A 13540-nucleotide genomic window follows, 5' to 3' on the forward strand; every position below is an offset into this window, starting at 1 on the left:
TGTTATCCCATATCTATGCACTTAGTTTGTGGACCTGAGGGTAGAACCATACATACATTAAAATCATTTATTAAATTTCATCTGAGGTCTGATCAACCAAATCTTACTAATAGGTTTTGGGTGTTATCTACAAATCCAATCAGCAATCTTCCGTAGTCTCATCCAACTTAGTGGGAAATACGCTGAGCTGGGCAGAGCCCTATCTCAGTCCACTGTAAACTTTCATGACTAATTCTGCATCCTTTGCATACAAATTACAAATCCATCTTGCAGTTCACCTGATTTCAGCCTTGTCTACAAAACTGTCTTTAGGAGACTTTCATAAATGGACTGCTGAAATCAAAAGGATATTGACAATAACTAATGTTTATTGATTTTTTTTGTATGTCAGGCTCTTCACCATAATGATCTTGTGTTGAACTCCAGGTCCAACATTTTTCTGATGTTCAGTCTAGTAATTCTAGGAAAAGAACTAAGATTGGTCTCCCACAGCTTGCCCTTGGGAAACCCATGCTAGCTCCAGGTGATTACTGCTTCCATTATAAGGGTTCAAACGCAATTATTTTAATGATTCATTTAATAATTCTGGTGTTTTGTCCAAGATCAATGCGTATATTACAGAAACCTTTAAAAACCAAACTCCAATTTGCAGTTGCCAGTCTCCAGGCTTCTAGCCCCTCTCCCCCTGCACCAGCTCCTCAAAGCTGCTGCTGACAGGTGCATAGCAGCTTAAACATATCTATCTGCAGGCTCAGCTAGCTAAGTTCACTCTTCAAGTCTCTTACCAATCTTCAGCTTCAAGTTTCTTTTATCAATTCTTTTTTCTCCTCTTTCTAAACTAAAGATCATTCTTGTCAGATTGAAGAGACGCAAAGTACAAGTTTATCAGCTTCCTTTTCTCTTTTGTCATATTTCTGTTTATTTAAAACCTCAACCATTTTCCAAAAATAAATGAAGGCAGCCCTGTCATATGTTTTCAGCACACTATTCAGCCATAATGACAGGGTTATCCTTCCTTTTCTCTCTCTTCGCTCTAAAACGAACATGAAAAAAACACTTTTTTATTTTTGGCATCATTCACAGGCCTCAACCTATTCTGGATCTTAGCCTTCTTGATATAAGTGTTATAGCCACATGCCACTTTTATGTTTATCTGTGGATATGTATTTCTTCTTTCATCTTTTGTACATTTTTAAAACTCTGAATGCAACAGATCACTCGTAATTATTTTTTGCAAGAATTTGGGAGGATTTGGGGCATCCCATATCTCCTAAACTTCCTTCAATTTAGAATCTCAGGACATGTGGCATCTATAGTTTTTACAGACTTTTGACCTTTTTCCCTCCTAAAATACCCAACAATCCTCTCATGAGACCTTGTTTCACTCATTCCTTCACAGAGTCACCATTATCTAACTTCTCTTTTTGTTGCTCGTGACTTAGACCAGAGTTCTAATAACCTTTATTATACTAATGAGCTTCCAAGAGTAGAAATGGTCAATAAAGTAAAGATTGTTCAAATTATCTACTTTTTTGCTGAATGAGACCTTCCAGCAAGTCCTACTGCACTGCCCCTGTAGCACACTTCTGGGCTAGTTCCGTTAGCAATGTCGAAAAAGGTCTTGCTCGCTAAGTCTGCCCTGGTTTGCTGGGGTTTGTTTCCTTTTTCTTGTGCCAGATATGCCAGAGACTAACTTCATGGCCTCAGATGTCCAACCAGGGTAAGTTCATGGATAATAACTGATCTTGAGATATTAATACAAATAAGTAAATACAAGATACTTGGTGAAGACTTGGCAGGATGAGTCACAGGAATACTTCCAGTGCCATTTTCTATGGCATTTCTGATGTGTCCCATAATATCCCACAACAATAAACCACAAAGTCTTATCAGACATTCTCTCCTCCTCCCTTTGAAACATTTCTGCTTTCAGTTTAGAGTCCTTTTGATCCATTCTCCAAGACTCTCTTGTCAAACCATTCCTGCTAGTTTTGTGAGGGACACTCCATCCCTAGTTCCTTCTGCAGCTGAGCGTCTGAGTTCTTGTACTTAAACAGACACCTCTTAATTGTTGCTAAGAAAGGGCAGTGTTGCCCAATTGCAAAGAGTGAAGGCTCCAGAATTAGACCACCTCAAGGTAAAGTCCTGCTTCTACAACTTAAGTAGATGTTTGTATTTGGCAAGGTATCTACATTAAGTTTCAACTATAAAATGAAGGTAATAGTAAGGCTGTTATTAGGAAAAAAATAAAATAATATATGTAAAACACTTAGCAAAATGGCTGGCACATGGCAAACAGTAAATTCTAGTTACCTTCAGAAAGAGCTGCTTTTTTTTACCAAAAATAAATAATTTTGCATAATTTCTTACTAATATTTTATAGCAGCCACAACAAGCCAAAAGAATTAACATTATGGAACCTTTCTAAGGAGGTATTTAAATTCCTGACAGGCCATGGTGGTTAAACCACTGTCCAGAAAATCCATTTCATCCGTTGACACATTTTAGGAGCTAACCATTTGCTTCCTGTGCTCACATTTTATTTCCAGAGTCTCAGTTTAGGTAGTAGAATACCTGAAAACTCTGTTAGCCTAACACTTTGTCATATAGATGCCAGGCTTTAAAGATGCTTTCTAAAGTCTGCACATATAGAGGGTGTCTGCCTCGCCCAGAGGATTCACCTGAAGAAGGTGACAATGAGTGGGTTCACCTAATCTTGCCGGCTATACATCATACCCCAAGCTCAGGCTTTAGAGAGACCACACGACTTCGGATGGTCACCAGCACAGGTAAGTCCCTTCTTCCTGACAACAGTGATGGATTTTCTCTCGTCCAACTTTTGTGGCTCTTCCTTATTGCCTACTATTCCCAGAAGATCACTTTGCTAGTGTCATGTAGGAGGAACCTAAGAAAGTAGGGCTTAAGAAATGAAGACAAGCCAGGAGGCAACTGTCTGTATCCAGACACAAGGTCATCAGGAGCCAGGCTAAGAAGGGGCAACTGGAAAGGAGAAGAAAAAAATTATAAACCAGAATGTTTAGGAAGAATCTTGGCATCGGAGGCCGATTAAATGTGAAAGGCAAGGAAAGGGAGTCACAGATAAATTCAAGTGTTCAGAGTTGGAAGTTTTGGGCAAAAGTTAAAGAACTGGTAATGGCCAGTTGACTTGGGTGAAACACAGTAGGAACATGGTCACTGGTGGGGAGAGTGGGACCCAGAAGTAAAGGAATTGAGCAGGAAGGTTGTTTACTCAAGAAGTGATGTTTATTTGAATCAGTCAGAGACAGGATCCCTGGTGATAATCAAGGTGATAGGCCATGGTTCAGGGAAAAGTGACTTTTTAAAAAATCCTAATGATAACATGTCTATTCTTAAATAAATCTACTCATCTAAGTCAAAAAGTAACTCAAAGAAAAGTACTAAGTAACTAGTAGTAAGGTGATACACAAATGTAGGGTAAAAATTATTTAAATCATACAGAAATAAAATGAATCTGGAAAACATTCTCACCATAGGAAAAGACTACAGGGTTAGGATAAACTTAAATGGGGCAAAGTTATAAAACTACAAAGTTCACCCCATCCTGGTCCCTGAGCTACAGTTCCTGACTCCAAGATTGTAATGGGAAGACTCTTGGTCAAATTCTGAAAGCCCTACTTCCCTCCTTAAAAATCTGTCTTCTCTCCCGCAATTTTTTTGAGAGTAATAGCCCTTCAAAGACAGCTGTCCCCTTTACCCAGATGAGCAATTTGTACATCAAAGAACCTGTTTTCAGGATGAACTACCCCCCTACCCCCACCCCCAGCACATGGCCATTTTTTCACACCTGCACTTCCTCAAATCCCATAACTCTGTTTGCAACATAAATAGTGTTTTACCTTTAAAGATACCTGTTTGGCTGCTTTTAAATCACTTTTGGGCTGTTCATCTTCCAAAGGTTTACTTGATTCATCTGCTGGCTGAACTTCCAAAGTTTCCTGAAGCTTAAATTCTGCTTCTGAGGCTCCGCATTCTAATATATCCTCTTGTTCAATCTGGAAAATACTTGATACAGCTCCAGGAAGTTCCTCAGGCATATTCTGTGGGAAAACATAAATGTACAAGAATGCTCTTTTTATTGGTCCTTCCGAAGTTTTAAGTCATATAATGTTTATAATGTTTTCTCTCTCTGACCACAAAATGATTATGAAAATACATGACTGAAATTAAGCAGAAATAGTAAACTTCCTCTGAAGATTTAAAGATACTCAAATTGTGTAAAAAGACTATGAAAACATGACTCTTCTCTAATCTGTGATTACTTAATGTTACTTAATGTATATTACAATATTAGTTAATATACTTCAACCAAAAGAACATATACAACAGATTTAATGCAGAAGCAGATATGATCTAGCTCTCTATTAAACCAGATTTTATTAAAGAGATTTGTAAAAAGTGTAAGACAATCCTTGCTTCCCCCTAAATTTTTTTATTTTGGATACTATTTTTCCCAAACAATAGGTGTTGCATTAATATATAATCAGCTTATTATTTTAAATGCATGAATGTTTTACATTTTTCTCAGTTTTCATTTATAATATAATAATATTCGTTTACGTAATCCACAGAAGCAAAAAATCCTTTGGACCCGTAAAATATTTTTTAAGAGTTTAAAGGCATCCTGAGGCCAAAAAGGTTGAGTACTTTAGAACTTTAAGTTTTGAGAATTCATTAAAAAAGAAATTATGTCTTACTTACCTTTTATATCTCAAGCACTTAGCATATCATAGAACCTCTGCAATTAATGAGTGAATGAATGAACAAATGAAAGGAAATTATATCACTTTTTTATCTACTCTGTAATAAGTCTCTATTTAGAATATTCATTAAACAGCATTGTACTTTGTTTCACTGTATATTGGTCTACTCCATACACTGGCTTCCTCAAGGGAAAGAATTGTCTTTTCTATCTCTTTGTACCAAACATGTCTAAAACAATGCCTACCATATTATAGGAAAAAGAATGAATAAATAAATTTATTTTTTTGTTTTGATAAACATGTGAGGAAATCATTCTCCAGGATGATTCAAAAACTATTATATCTTAAATGGTGGTTACTTAAAAAGAAAAGATATTCCATTAAGGATGCTCTTTTTCAAAAAGAAAATAAGTTGCATCAAAGAACTAAGAGACCTCTGGCCTATGGTATCAAGATGTTTACAACTGAAACTGTCATACTCTAAGGGCAGTGTGCCAGCACCACTTAGAAAGAGCAGGCCCTCTCCGGATAGGGATGTGTAGCCAGTGCTCCCCAAAAAAAAAATCCCCTCAGCCCAGGAAGCTTCTAGAAGTCTAAGAAACAGTTGAGATGGCCAGATAGAGTTCTGCTCTCTGGCATGGAATAGGCATCCAAAAAATGTATCTGGAATGACAGATACCACTGAGGAGCCTTTTTACCATGGCCAGGTACCAAGTTAAAAGGTATTTTATCTCTAAAGATGTGGTAAGCTTCCTCTTAAAAAGCCAGTGACCAGAAGAGGTCCAGTGATTGCTTGTAAATGTCAAAGCTGAGGGTATGGTTCTCACAGAATTACAAAGATATCAGTATTTTTGTTTAAATCTTTATTTTAAATAATCAAGATGGTGTCTAAACTAAGCATCTTAAAATTGGCCTTTTTTATAGTTTTCCTTCAAAATGGTATCTTTTCTTATACTTTATATGAATATGTAGTGAATGGTATTAAGTTAAGCTTATTTTATTAATGAAGATTTCTATTTTCCAAGCCTAACTGGTCTTATATTATCAGTTTACTATACCAATAGAAGCTCAGATGTCAGAGGTTTTGCTACCTACCTGTAAGTACTGTTAATTAGAAGCAGCTACCCTGTATTCATTTTTAAGTCCATAGCATATGTGATAAAGCTTCCAAACTGATTTAGCCACATGTTAGTGCCACATATGCTGGGTCCTAAGGCAGGTAAGTGAGAATACAAAGGGGAAAAAGACATGGTCTCAACCCAAAAACATCTCAAACTCTAGTAAGTAGTTAAACCAGTAGTGGTAACGAGTATTATAGGATCCGTGGCTTTTGTGAAAAGATTCCAGACATTATTCTAAACCTGACATATCCTAAAACTTAAGTGTGATCTCAATTTTCATGTATGTGGAATCATATTTTCAGGAACCAAAGGAGCTTATATTTAATGATAGCATTTTACAAATTCTTTGTAAAGGAACTGACTGATCATCATGCCATCATTTACTTTATGTAGGTGTGGATTTCTATACACAGGGAGACACTTCCCATTCATAGGGAATATGTTCCAGATTGCTTTGAATCACAGAAGTACTTTGCAATGATGGATGAAAAGGGAGCTTTATTTCTGAAGCAAAATCTTAGTTACCAACTATTCATATTTATTTATAAAATTCTCCCCTTGTCAATGCTTCCACAATTCTTCTAGTTAAATAAATAAGGTGATATTTCCTTAAAAGCTAATAACTTTGAATTAATTCTCCAACTAGATCTGACTGTCTCTAGATCAGAATTCTTAAGATCTTTCTCTTCTGAAAAGATATTTAGGCCTTAGCTCAGAAGGTTTATGTCAAGCAGCAATGTTCCCCCCGAGTTTTATTGGATTAGATGTGCTTACAGTTAAACACACCTCAAAAATAAATCAGAGGAGATTTTTTTGAAATTCTAGATAAGCATTCAAGAAACAAGAGATACACTATTACTTCAATATAGGCGAGGAAGATTTTTATTAGACTTTACCAGTTTAGGTTCCTCAAAACTTTCCTGTAATCCTTGCTCTGCTTGCACTTGAGATGTTTTGTGCCAGTACATTTTCCCCATTGAACAAATATCCTTGAAGGAGGAAAAGGAAACAATTAAAACAATGGCAATTCTAAAAATCATTGAGGTATCTTATTCAATGCAGCAAAATGCTAGTCATACATGCAGTATATAAGGAATATGTACAAAAAATAAGCCAGTCAGTATTATGCAGTAAATGAGAAATATAGATCAAAAGATACAATAAAAATATTTTGTCTATTATTCTCATTTCATGGCTTTTTAAGTTATTGATTTCTTCAGATATGTCATCAGATTTAATAAGATCATTAGGTAAGATTAAACCAGATTCTGTAAAACACTGCTATTAAATGGCTACACAGAAAGATAAAATCAAAAGTAAAAGTTTATCTAACCAAAAGCAAGAAGGAATATGAATATACTTAAAATTGTAATAGAGATAACTGTTATTGTCATTTTTATCATTACCAAGCTAATTGCAATGATATACTCTCTACTCAGTTGAAATAGTAAGAAGATAGGCCACCACAGTGTCTAACAATGAATAGGAACAAAGAAACCCAGCTTCTACACAAACTGTAAAGTCACAGACCAAGCAGGCAAGTTATTTTGCTTCCCTTTACCTCACTTTTATAATCCTTAAACTTGGCACTTGACTACATAAGGCCCCTTTCTCCCCTAGCCTTTTAGTAATGTCAACAGCAAGATGCAATCACTGTACTTTACAATGCTGCTTTTCTACCTTTGCTTCATTAAAAAGATCCAACTGAGGCCACCACTCTTCTACACTGCCTTCTTGTCACAAATAACTATCACAAAATATAAGAACAACTCTTACACTTGAACAAAAGGCAGCACAAATTATAATGGCTAAGAGAATGGAAACACACAATATTAAAGGCTAAATCACCCCCATATTTCTGCTTTACACAATTTCCAGACCACAATATAAGGAGGGGGAAACCATAGAGAGGCCAGATGTCTCACTGAGTTGATGAAACATAAACCAGAATAAGAAGACAAAGTGGGGAGAATTTACAAGATACCGTATGGAGAGGAGAGAGCTGCATAGAGAAAAAGCTCCAGAAATCAGCATCAAGTCTTTGGGTCTTTGAATATGAGTGTGTTCATGCACTGGTGAAACCCATGAGGCCAAAGAAAAACTGCTGTGGAAAAAAACAATTACCAAAGAGCTGTGAGACACAATTTTCAGAGCTCACACAAGGCAGGGAATCATTGGATTTCCCACCAGACATACTGAAAACATAGCACATTCATTATAAACCTCAGAAGGATCAAATAGTAGTAGTAGTGCTAAATTACCCCTGGAGTAAAGGCTTCTCTGGACTTTAACACCACCTAAGATAATACTTGAAAAGTTCAAGCTGATTTTCATGTATCTTAACTATTAGAACAAACTTTTTAAAAGAAGACTATAAAATCCAGTCCTCGACCTATAAAATTCACAATGTTCAGCACCCAATCAAAAGTTACTAGTCATATGAGGAAGCATGAATATGTGACATATAACCAGGAAAGTATTCAGTAGAAAAAGACCCAGAAATGACAGAGATGTTATTGTAGATAAGGATCTTGAATTAGTAGATAAGGATCTTGAAACTTCTAATATAAATATCAGTATTCAAAGATGTAAACATAATGGCGCAAATGTAAATATAGAAACAAAGTCAAATGGAATGTCTAGATGAAACATACATTATCTGAAATAAAAATTTTACTGGGTGGCATTAATAGCAGAGGAAACATTGCAGAAGAAAATATCAGTTAACTTGAAGACACAGCAATAGAAATCATACAAAAGAAAAACAGAAACAAATTTAATAATCAGTCTAACATATATTTAATTGGAGTTCCAGAAAGGGGGTGTGAAGGGAGCAGAAAATATTTGCACAATGGCTAAAAATGTTTCAAATTTGATGACAGCTATAAACCCCGATGTAAAAAAACTCCATGAACTTAAAGCAGAAACCCACAAGGAACACATGTCAAGAACATTATAATCAAAATGAAGAAAACCAGTGATAAAGAAAAAAAATCTTATAAGCATCCAGAAAAACATTAAGTATAAAGAAACACCAATAATTCCAGGCAACAAATTACCACAAACTAATACTGCAGACTTCTTATCAGAATTATGTAAATGAGGGTTCCAAAATGGGAAGTTAAAGTATAAAGATAAATAAGTAAAGGTGGTATGCAATGCAACTATTTAAACATAAGAAATAGTCTAAATATTTTTAAATAGTTGCAAACCTGAGTGAAATATCTAGAATTGCATTTAAAAAGACACCAACTACCAAAGTTGACCCAAGAAAAAGCATAAAATTTGATCAGACCTAACACAAGTAAAGAAATTGAAGCAGTAGTCAAAAACCTCCCAACAAAGAAGTTTCCAGGACCAGACAGCTTCACTGATGAATTCTATGAAATATGTAAAGAAGATTTAACATCAATCATGAAACTTTTTTGAAAAATATAAGTTCTCTGAGGCCAGCAAAACTCTGATAACCACAGCCAGATAAAGACAAGAAGAAAACTATAGACTATTTTCCATATGAACATAGAGGCAAAAATTCTTGCAAAGTACTAGCAAAATTAACCAGCAGCAAATTATAATTATAGAACATGACCAAGTGGGATTTATCTCAGGAATGGCAGGATTGTTCAACATATGAAAATCAATCCATGAAACATCTCATTAATAGAATGAAAGGGAAAAAACACGATTACCTCAATTGATGCAGAATAAGAACTTAACAAAATCCAATATCTTTTCATGATTAAAAGAAAAAACACTCCAAAAACTAGAAATAGGAAGGAGCTTTCCCAACCACATAAAGAACATTTATGAAAAACCCAGAGCTAACATTATACTCAATGATGAAAGAGTGAAAGCTTTCCCTTAATATCAGGAACAAAACAAGGACATTCTATTTCATCACTTCTAATCAATATAGTACTGGAAGTTCTAGTCACAGCAATAAGGCAAGAAAAAGAAATAAAAGGCATTCAAATTAGACAAGAAGAAGTAAAATTATCTTTATTTGCAGATGGTATGATCTTATATATGGACAATCATAAAGAATACCAAAAAAAAATTAAAGCTAGTAAATAAATTCACCAAAGTTTCAGGTGAAGATAAATGTATTCTTTAAGTACTGAATTTCTATACACTAGCAATGAACAATCTAAAAATGAAATTAAGAAAAATATTCCACTTACAATAGCATCAATGAGAATAAAATACCTAGGAATAAATTAACCAAGGAAGTACAAGACTTAGATAAAGCATTGCTAAAAGAAATTAAAAGAAGACCTAAATAAGAGGAAACACATCACATGCTCATGGATTGGAAGACAATATTGTTAAGATGCAAGACTCCTCAAAGCAATCTACAGATTCAAGGCAATCCCTATCAAAATTCCAAGTACATATTTTTTATTTTGCAGAAATAGAAAAGAATCCTAAAATTCACATGCAGAATCCTAAAATTCACATGGAATTGAAAGGACTTTAAAAAGAAAAACAAAAAAGAAAAACAAGGTTGGTGAGCTCATACTCACTACTTCAGAAGTTATTATCAAGCTACAGTAATCAAAACTGTGGTATGAGCATAGGGATAGACATTTAAATTAATGGAACAGAATTTCCTGAAATAAACTTATCTAACTACAGTCAATTGATTTCTGACAAGGCTGCCAAGACCATTTAATGGGAAATAAATAGCCTCTTCAGATAGTTCTGGAACAACTGGATGTCAACATGCAAAAGAATGAAGACTGGCCCCCAATCTCACATAATATACAAAATTAACTTAAATTAAATCAAACACCCAAATGTAAGAACTAGAAACTGTAAAGACCTAGAGGGTATCATGCTAAGGGAAATAAGTCAGAGAAAGACAAATACCATATTATTTCACTTACGTGTGAAATCTAAAACAAAACAAACAAACAAGCAAAAGAGAAAGAAAAAGACCCATAAATACTGACAATAGACTGCTGGTTACCATTGAGAGGGGGTGGGGTACAGGAGAAATAGATGAAGGGGATAAAGAGGTACAAACTTCAAATTATAAAACAGTCATAGGAATGGAAAGAAGCATAGAGAATATAACTAATAATATTATAGTATCTTGTATGGTAACAGGGTAACTACACTTACTGTGGTAAGCATTTAGTACTGTATATAATTATCAAATCACTATATTGTACATCTAAAACCAATATCATATACCAAATATTTGCCAATTAAAAAAAAGAATTTCATTCTCTTCTTCTTCCTAACTGTTGTAACTGCCCTGACCACTCCACTTTATCTGACCCGGTCTTACTACTAATCATTCTTTAATAATCAATGACTTCAACATTCTCATACAAGCGTATTTTTCCTCTCAGAATATTTGTTTGTCATTATGCAACAGAGAATTGCCTAGAATTCCTTCCTTTGGCATAATCTTCGCACTAACATGCAACAAGAATATTCTGGGATTGTAGCACTAACTCTCTTCTTTAGAAAATCCTGTGGTTTATTTGGTAAAACTGAGAAGGAAATCACAGAAAAGAAAACATATGTTTTCATTCCTATACATTCAAAAAAATGGGCAGAGCCCAAAGCAATATACAGATTCGATGCAATCCCTATCAAATTACCAACAACATTCTTCAACGAACTGGAACAAATAGTTCAAAAAATCATATGGAAACACCAAAGACCCCAAATGGCCAAATCAATCCTGAGAAGGAAGAATAAAGTGGGGGGAATCTCACTTCCCAACTTCAAGCTCTACTACAAAGCCACAGTAATCAAGACAATTTGGTACTGGCACAAGAACAGACCCACAGACCAGTGGAACAGAATAGAGACTCTAAACATTAACCCAAACATATATGGTCAATTAATATATGATAAAGGAGCCATGGACATACAGTGGGGAAATGACAGTCTCTTCAACAGATGGTGCTGGCAAAACTGGACAGCTACATGTAAGAGAATGAAACTGGATCACTGTCTAACCCCATATACAAAAGCAAATTCGAAATGGATCAAAGACCTGAATGTAAGTCATGAAACCATAAAACTCTTAGAAAAAAACATAGGCAAAAATCTCTTAGACATAAACATGAGTGACTTCTTCATGAACATATCTCCCCAGGCAAGGGAAACAAAAGCAAAAATGAACAAATGGGACTACATTGAACTAAAAAGCTCTGTACAATAAAGGATACCTTTGTTTTACCTTTGTTTTTACCAAAAGGTAAAAACAACCTGACCATCAACTGATGAACAGGCAAACAAAATGTCACATATACATACGATGAAGTACTATTCAGCCAAAAAAAGAAATGCAGTACTGATATATGCTACAACATGGATGAGCCTCGAAAACACTATGCTCATTAAAAGAAACCAAACACAAAAGGTCATATACTGCATGATTCTATTTATAGGAAACATCCAGAATAGGTAAAGGGAGGGGGAAAGCGGGTGGGCACTGACTGTTTAATGTGTGGGGGGTATCCTTTTGGGGTGACTAAATAATTTTGGAATTAGCTGGAGGTGGTGGTTGCTCAACATTGTGAATGTACTAGATGCCAATGAATTGCACACTACAAGATGGCTAATTTTATGTGCTGTGAATTTTACCTCAAAGTGAAAATCAAGTGATTAGGTGTGAGGAGTACTTGGAAATATTGCCTGCCTGCTTCTCTGACATGTTTACTAATACAACACTTAAATTTATACTTGATAGTTATAAGACATTGCCCAGTAACACAAGGACTTATTTTTTTGTATTCTAGTACATTCATAGAACTAAAATTAATATTTGATATTTTTTAAAAGAATGTAATGTAAAAATTAATGATTTATTGATAATTTTGTTAGTGTTAGGATCTAAATTTAGTTAATAGACATAAATGGATGTGGAAGTAGGAGATAAGCATTTTTTAAAAGTGCTTCTTTTAACATTAGGAAATTCATTAATTTATAAGTGAAATAAAAAAATGTTTTAAGTGTCACTTCATTTAACATTAGGAAATTCATTGATTTATAAGTCAATAATATGTAATCATCTTCATGTTAGTCTCAAGTGAAAATCACATGGAAGGCAGTATGCTAAGTTAGTTGAAGGCACATGCTCTTATTCAGATTGCTTAGATCATGTCTTAGGCACTTTAGGGCAGACTTGAAAAAGTTACTTTAATCTCTCTGGGCCTCAGTTTTATAAAATGGGGATGATAATACTAGTACATACCTCTTATGTTTATTGTGAGGAATAAACAAGATAATACATGAAAACAGAAAATTTCTTAAATACAATAACTATTACTATTCACATAAAAGAAAAAGCAAAATAAAGATGCTTATTGTCACCATCACCATTTGACATTACAGTGGAAATTCTAGATATGAAGCAAAAATAAAACATATAAGAAATTATTTAACCAAATTACAATTATTTGAATAGGCTATGACTACATGCCTAGAAACCCCAAAAGAATCTATTGCAAACATATTAGAAATAAGGTTATTTAAACAGATAATCAATTTGCAAAAGCCAAATTTAGAAAATGACTAAAGGAACAAAATCACAAAAGCAACAAAAAATGTGAACATCCAAAACAATACCTTAAGAAATGTGAGAACTAAGAAACTTTACTGAGATATAAAAATTGCCTCAATTAGAAATCTTGGATTTGGGACTAAGAAAATCAG

The 13540-nt window shown here is 34.5% G+C and overlaps 1 protein-coding gene across 1 annotated transcript in view; it reads right to left on the minus strand.

Moving 5' to 3' along the window:
* TTC6 (tetratricopeptide repeat domain 6) overlaps positions 1–13540 on the minus strand; it is a 191878-nt gene that overhangs the window by 113892 nt on the left and 64446 nt on the right. Inside the window, exons 3-4 of the mRNA XM_057488491.1 lie at positions 6760–6852; positions 3879–4079 (exon numbers count right to left, since the gene is read on the minus strand). Coding sequence (XP_057344474.1) covers positions 3879–4079; positions 6760–6852 — 294 coding nt within the window. The remainder of the gene's footprint in view (positions 1–3878; positions 4080–6759; positions 6853–13540) is intronic.

The sequence above is a fragment of the Manis pentadactyla genome, chromosome 11 (genome assembly GCF_030020395.1).
Source record: "Manis pentadactyla isolate mManPen7 chromosome 11, mManPen7.hap1, whole genome shotgun sequence".
Lineage (NCBI taxonomy): Eukaryota > Metazoa > Chordata > Mammalia > Pholidota > Manidae > Manis > Manis pentadactyla.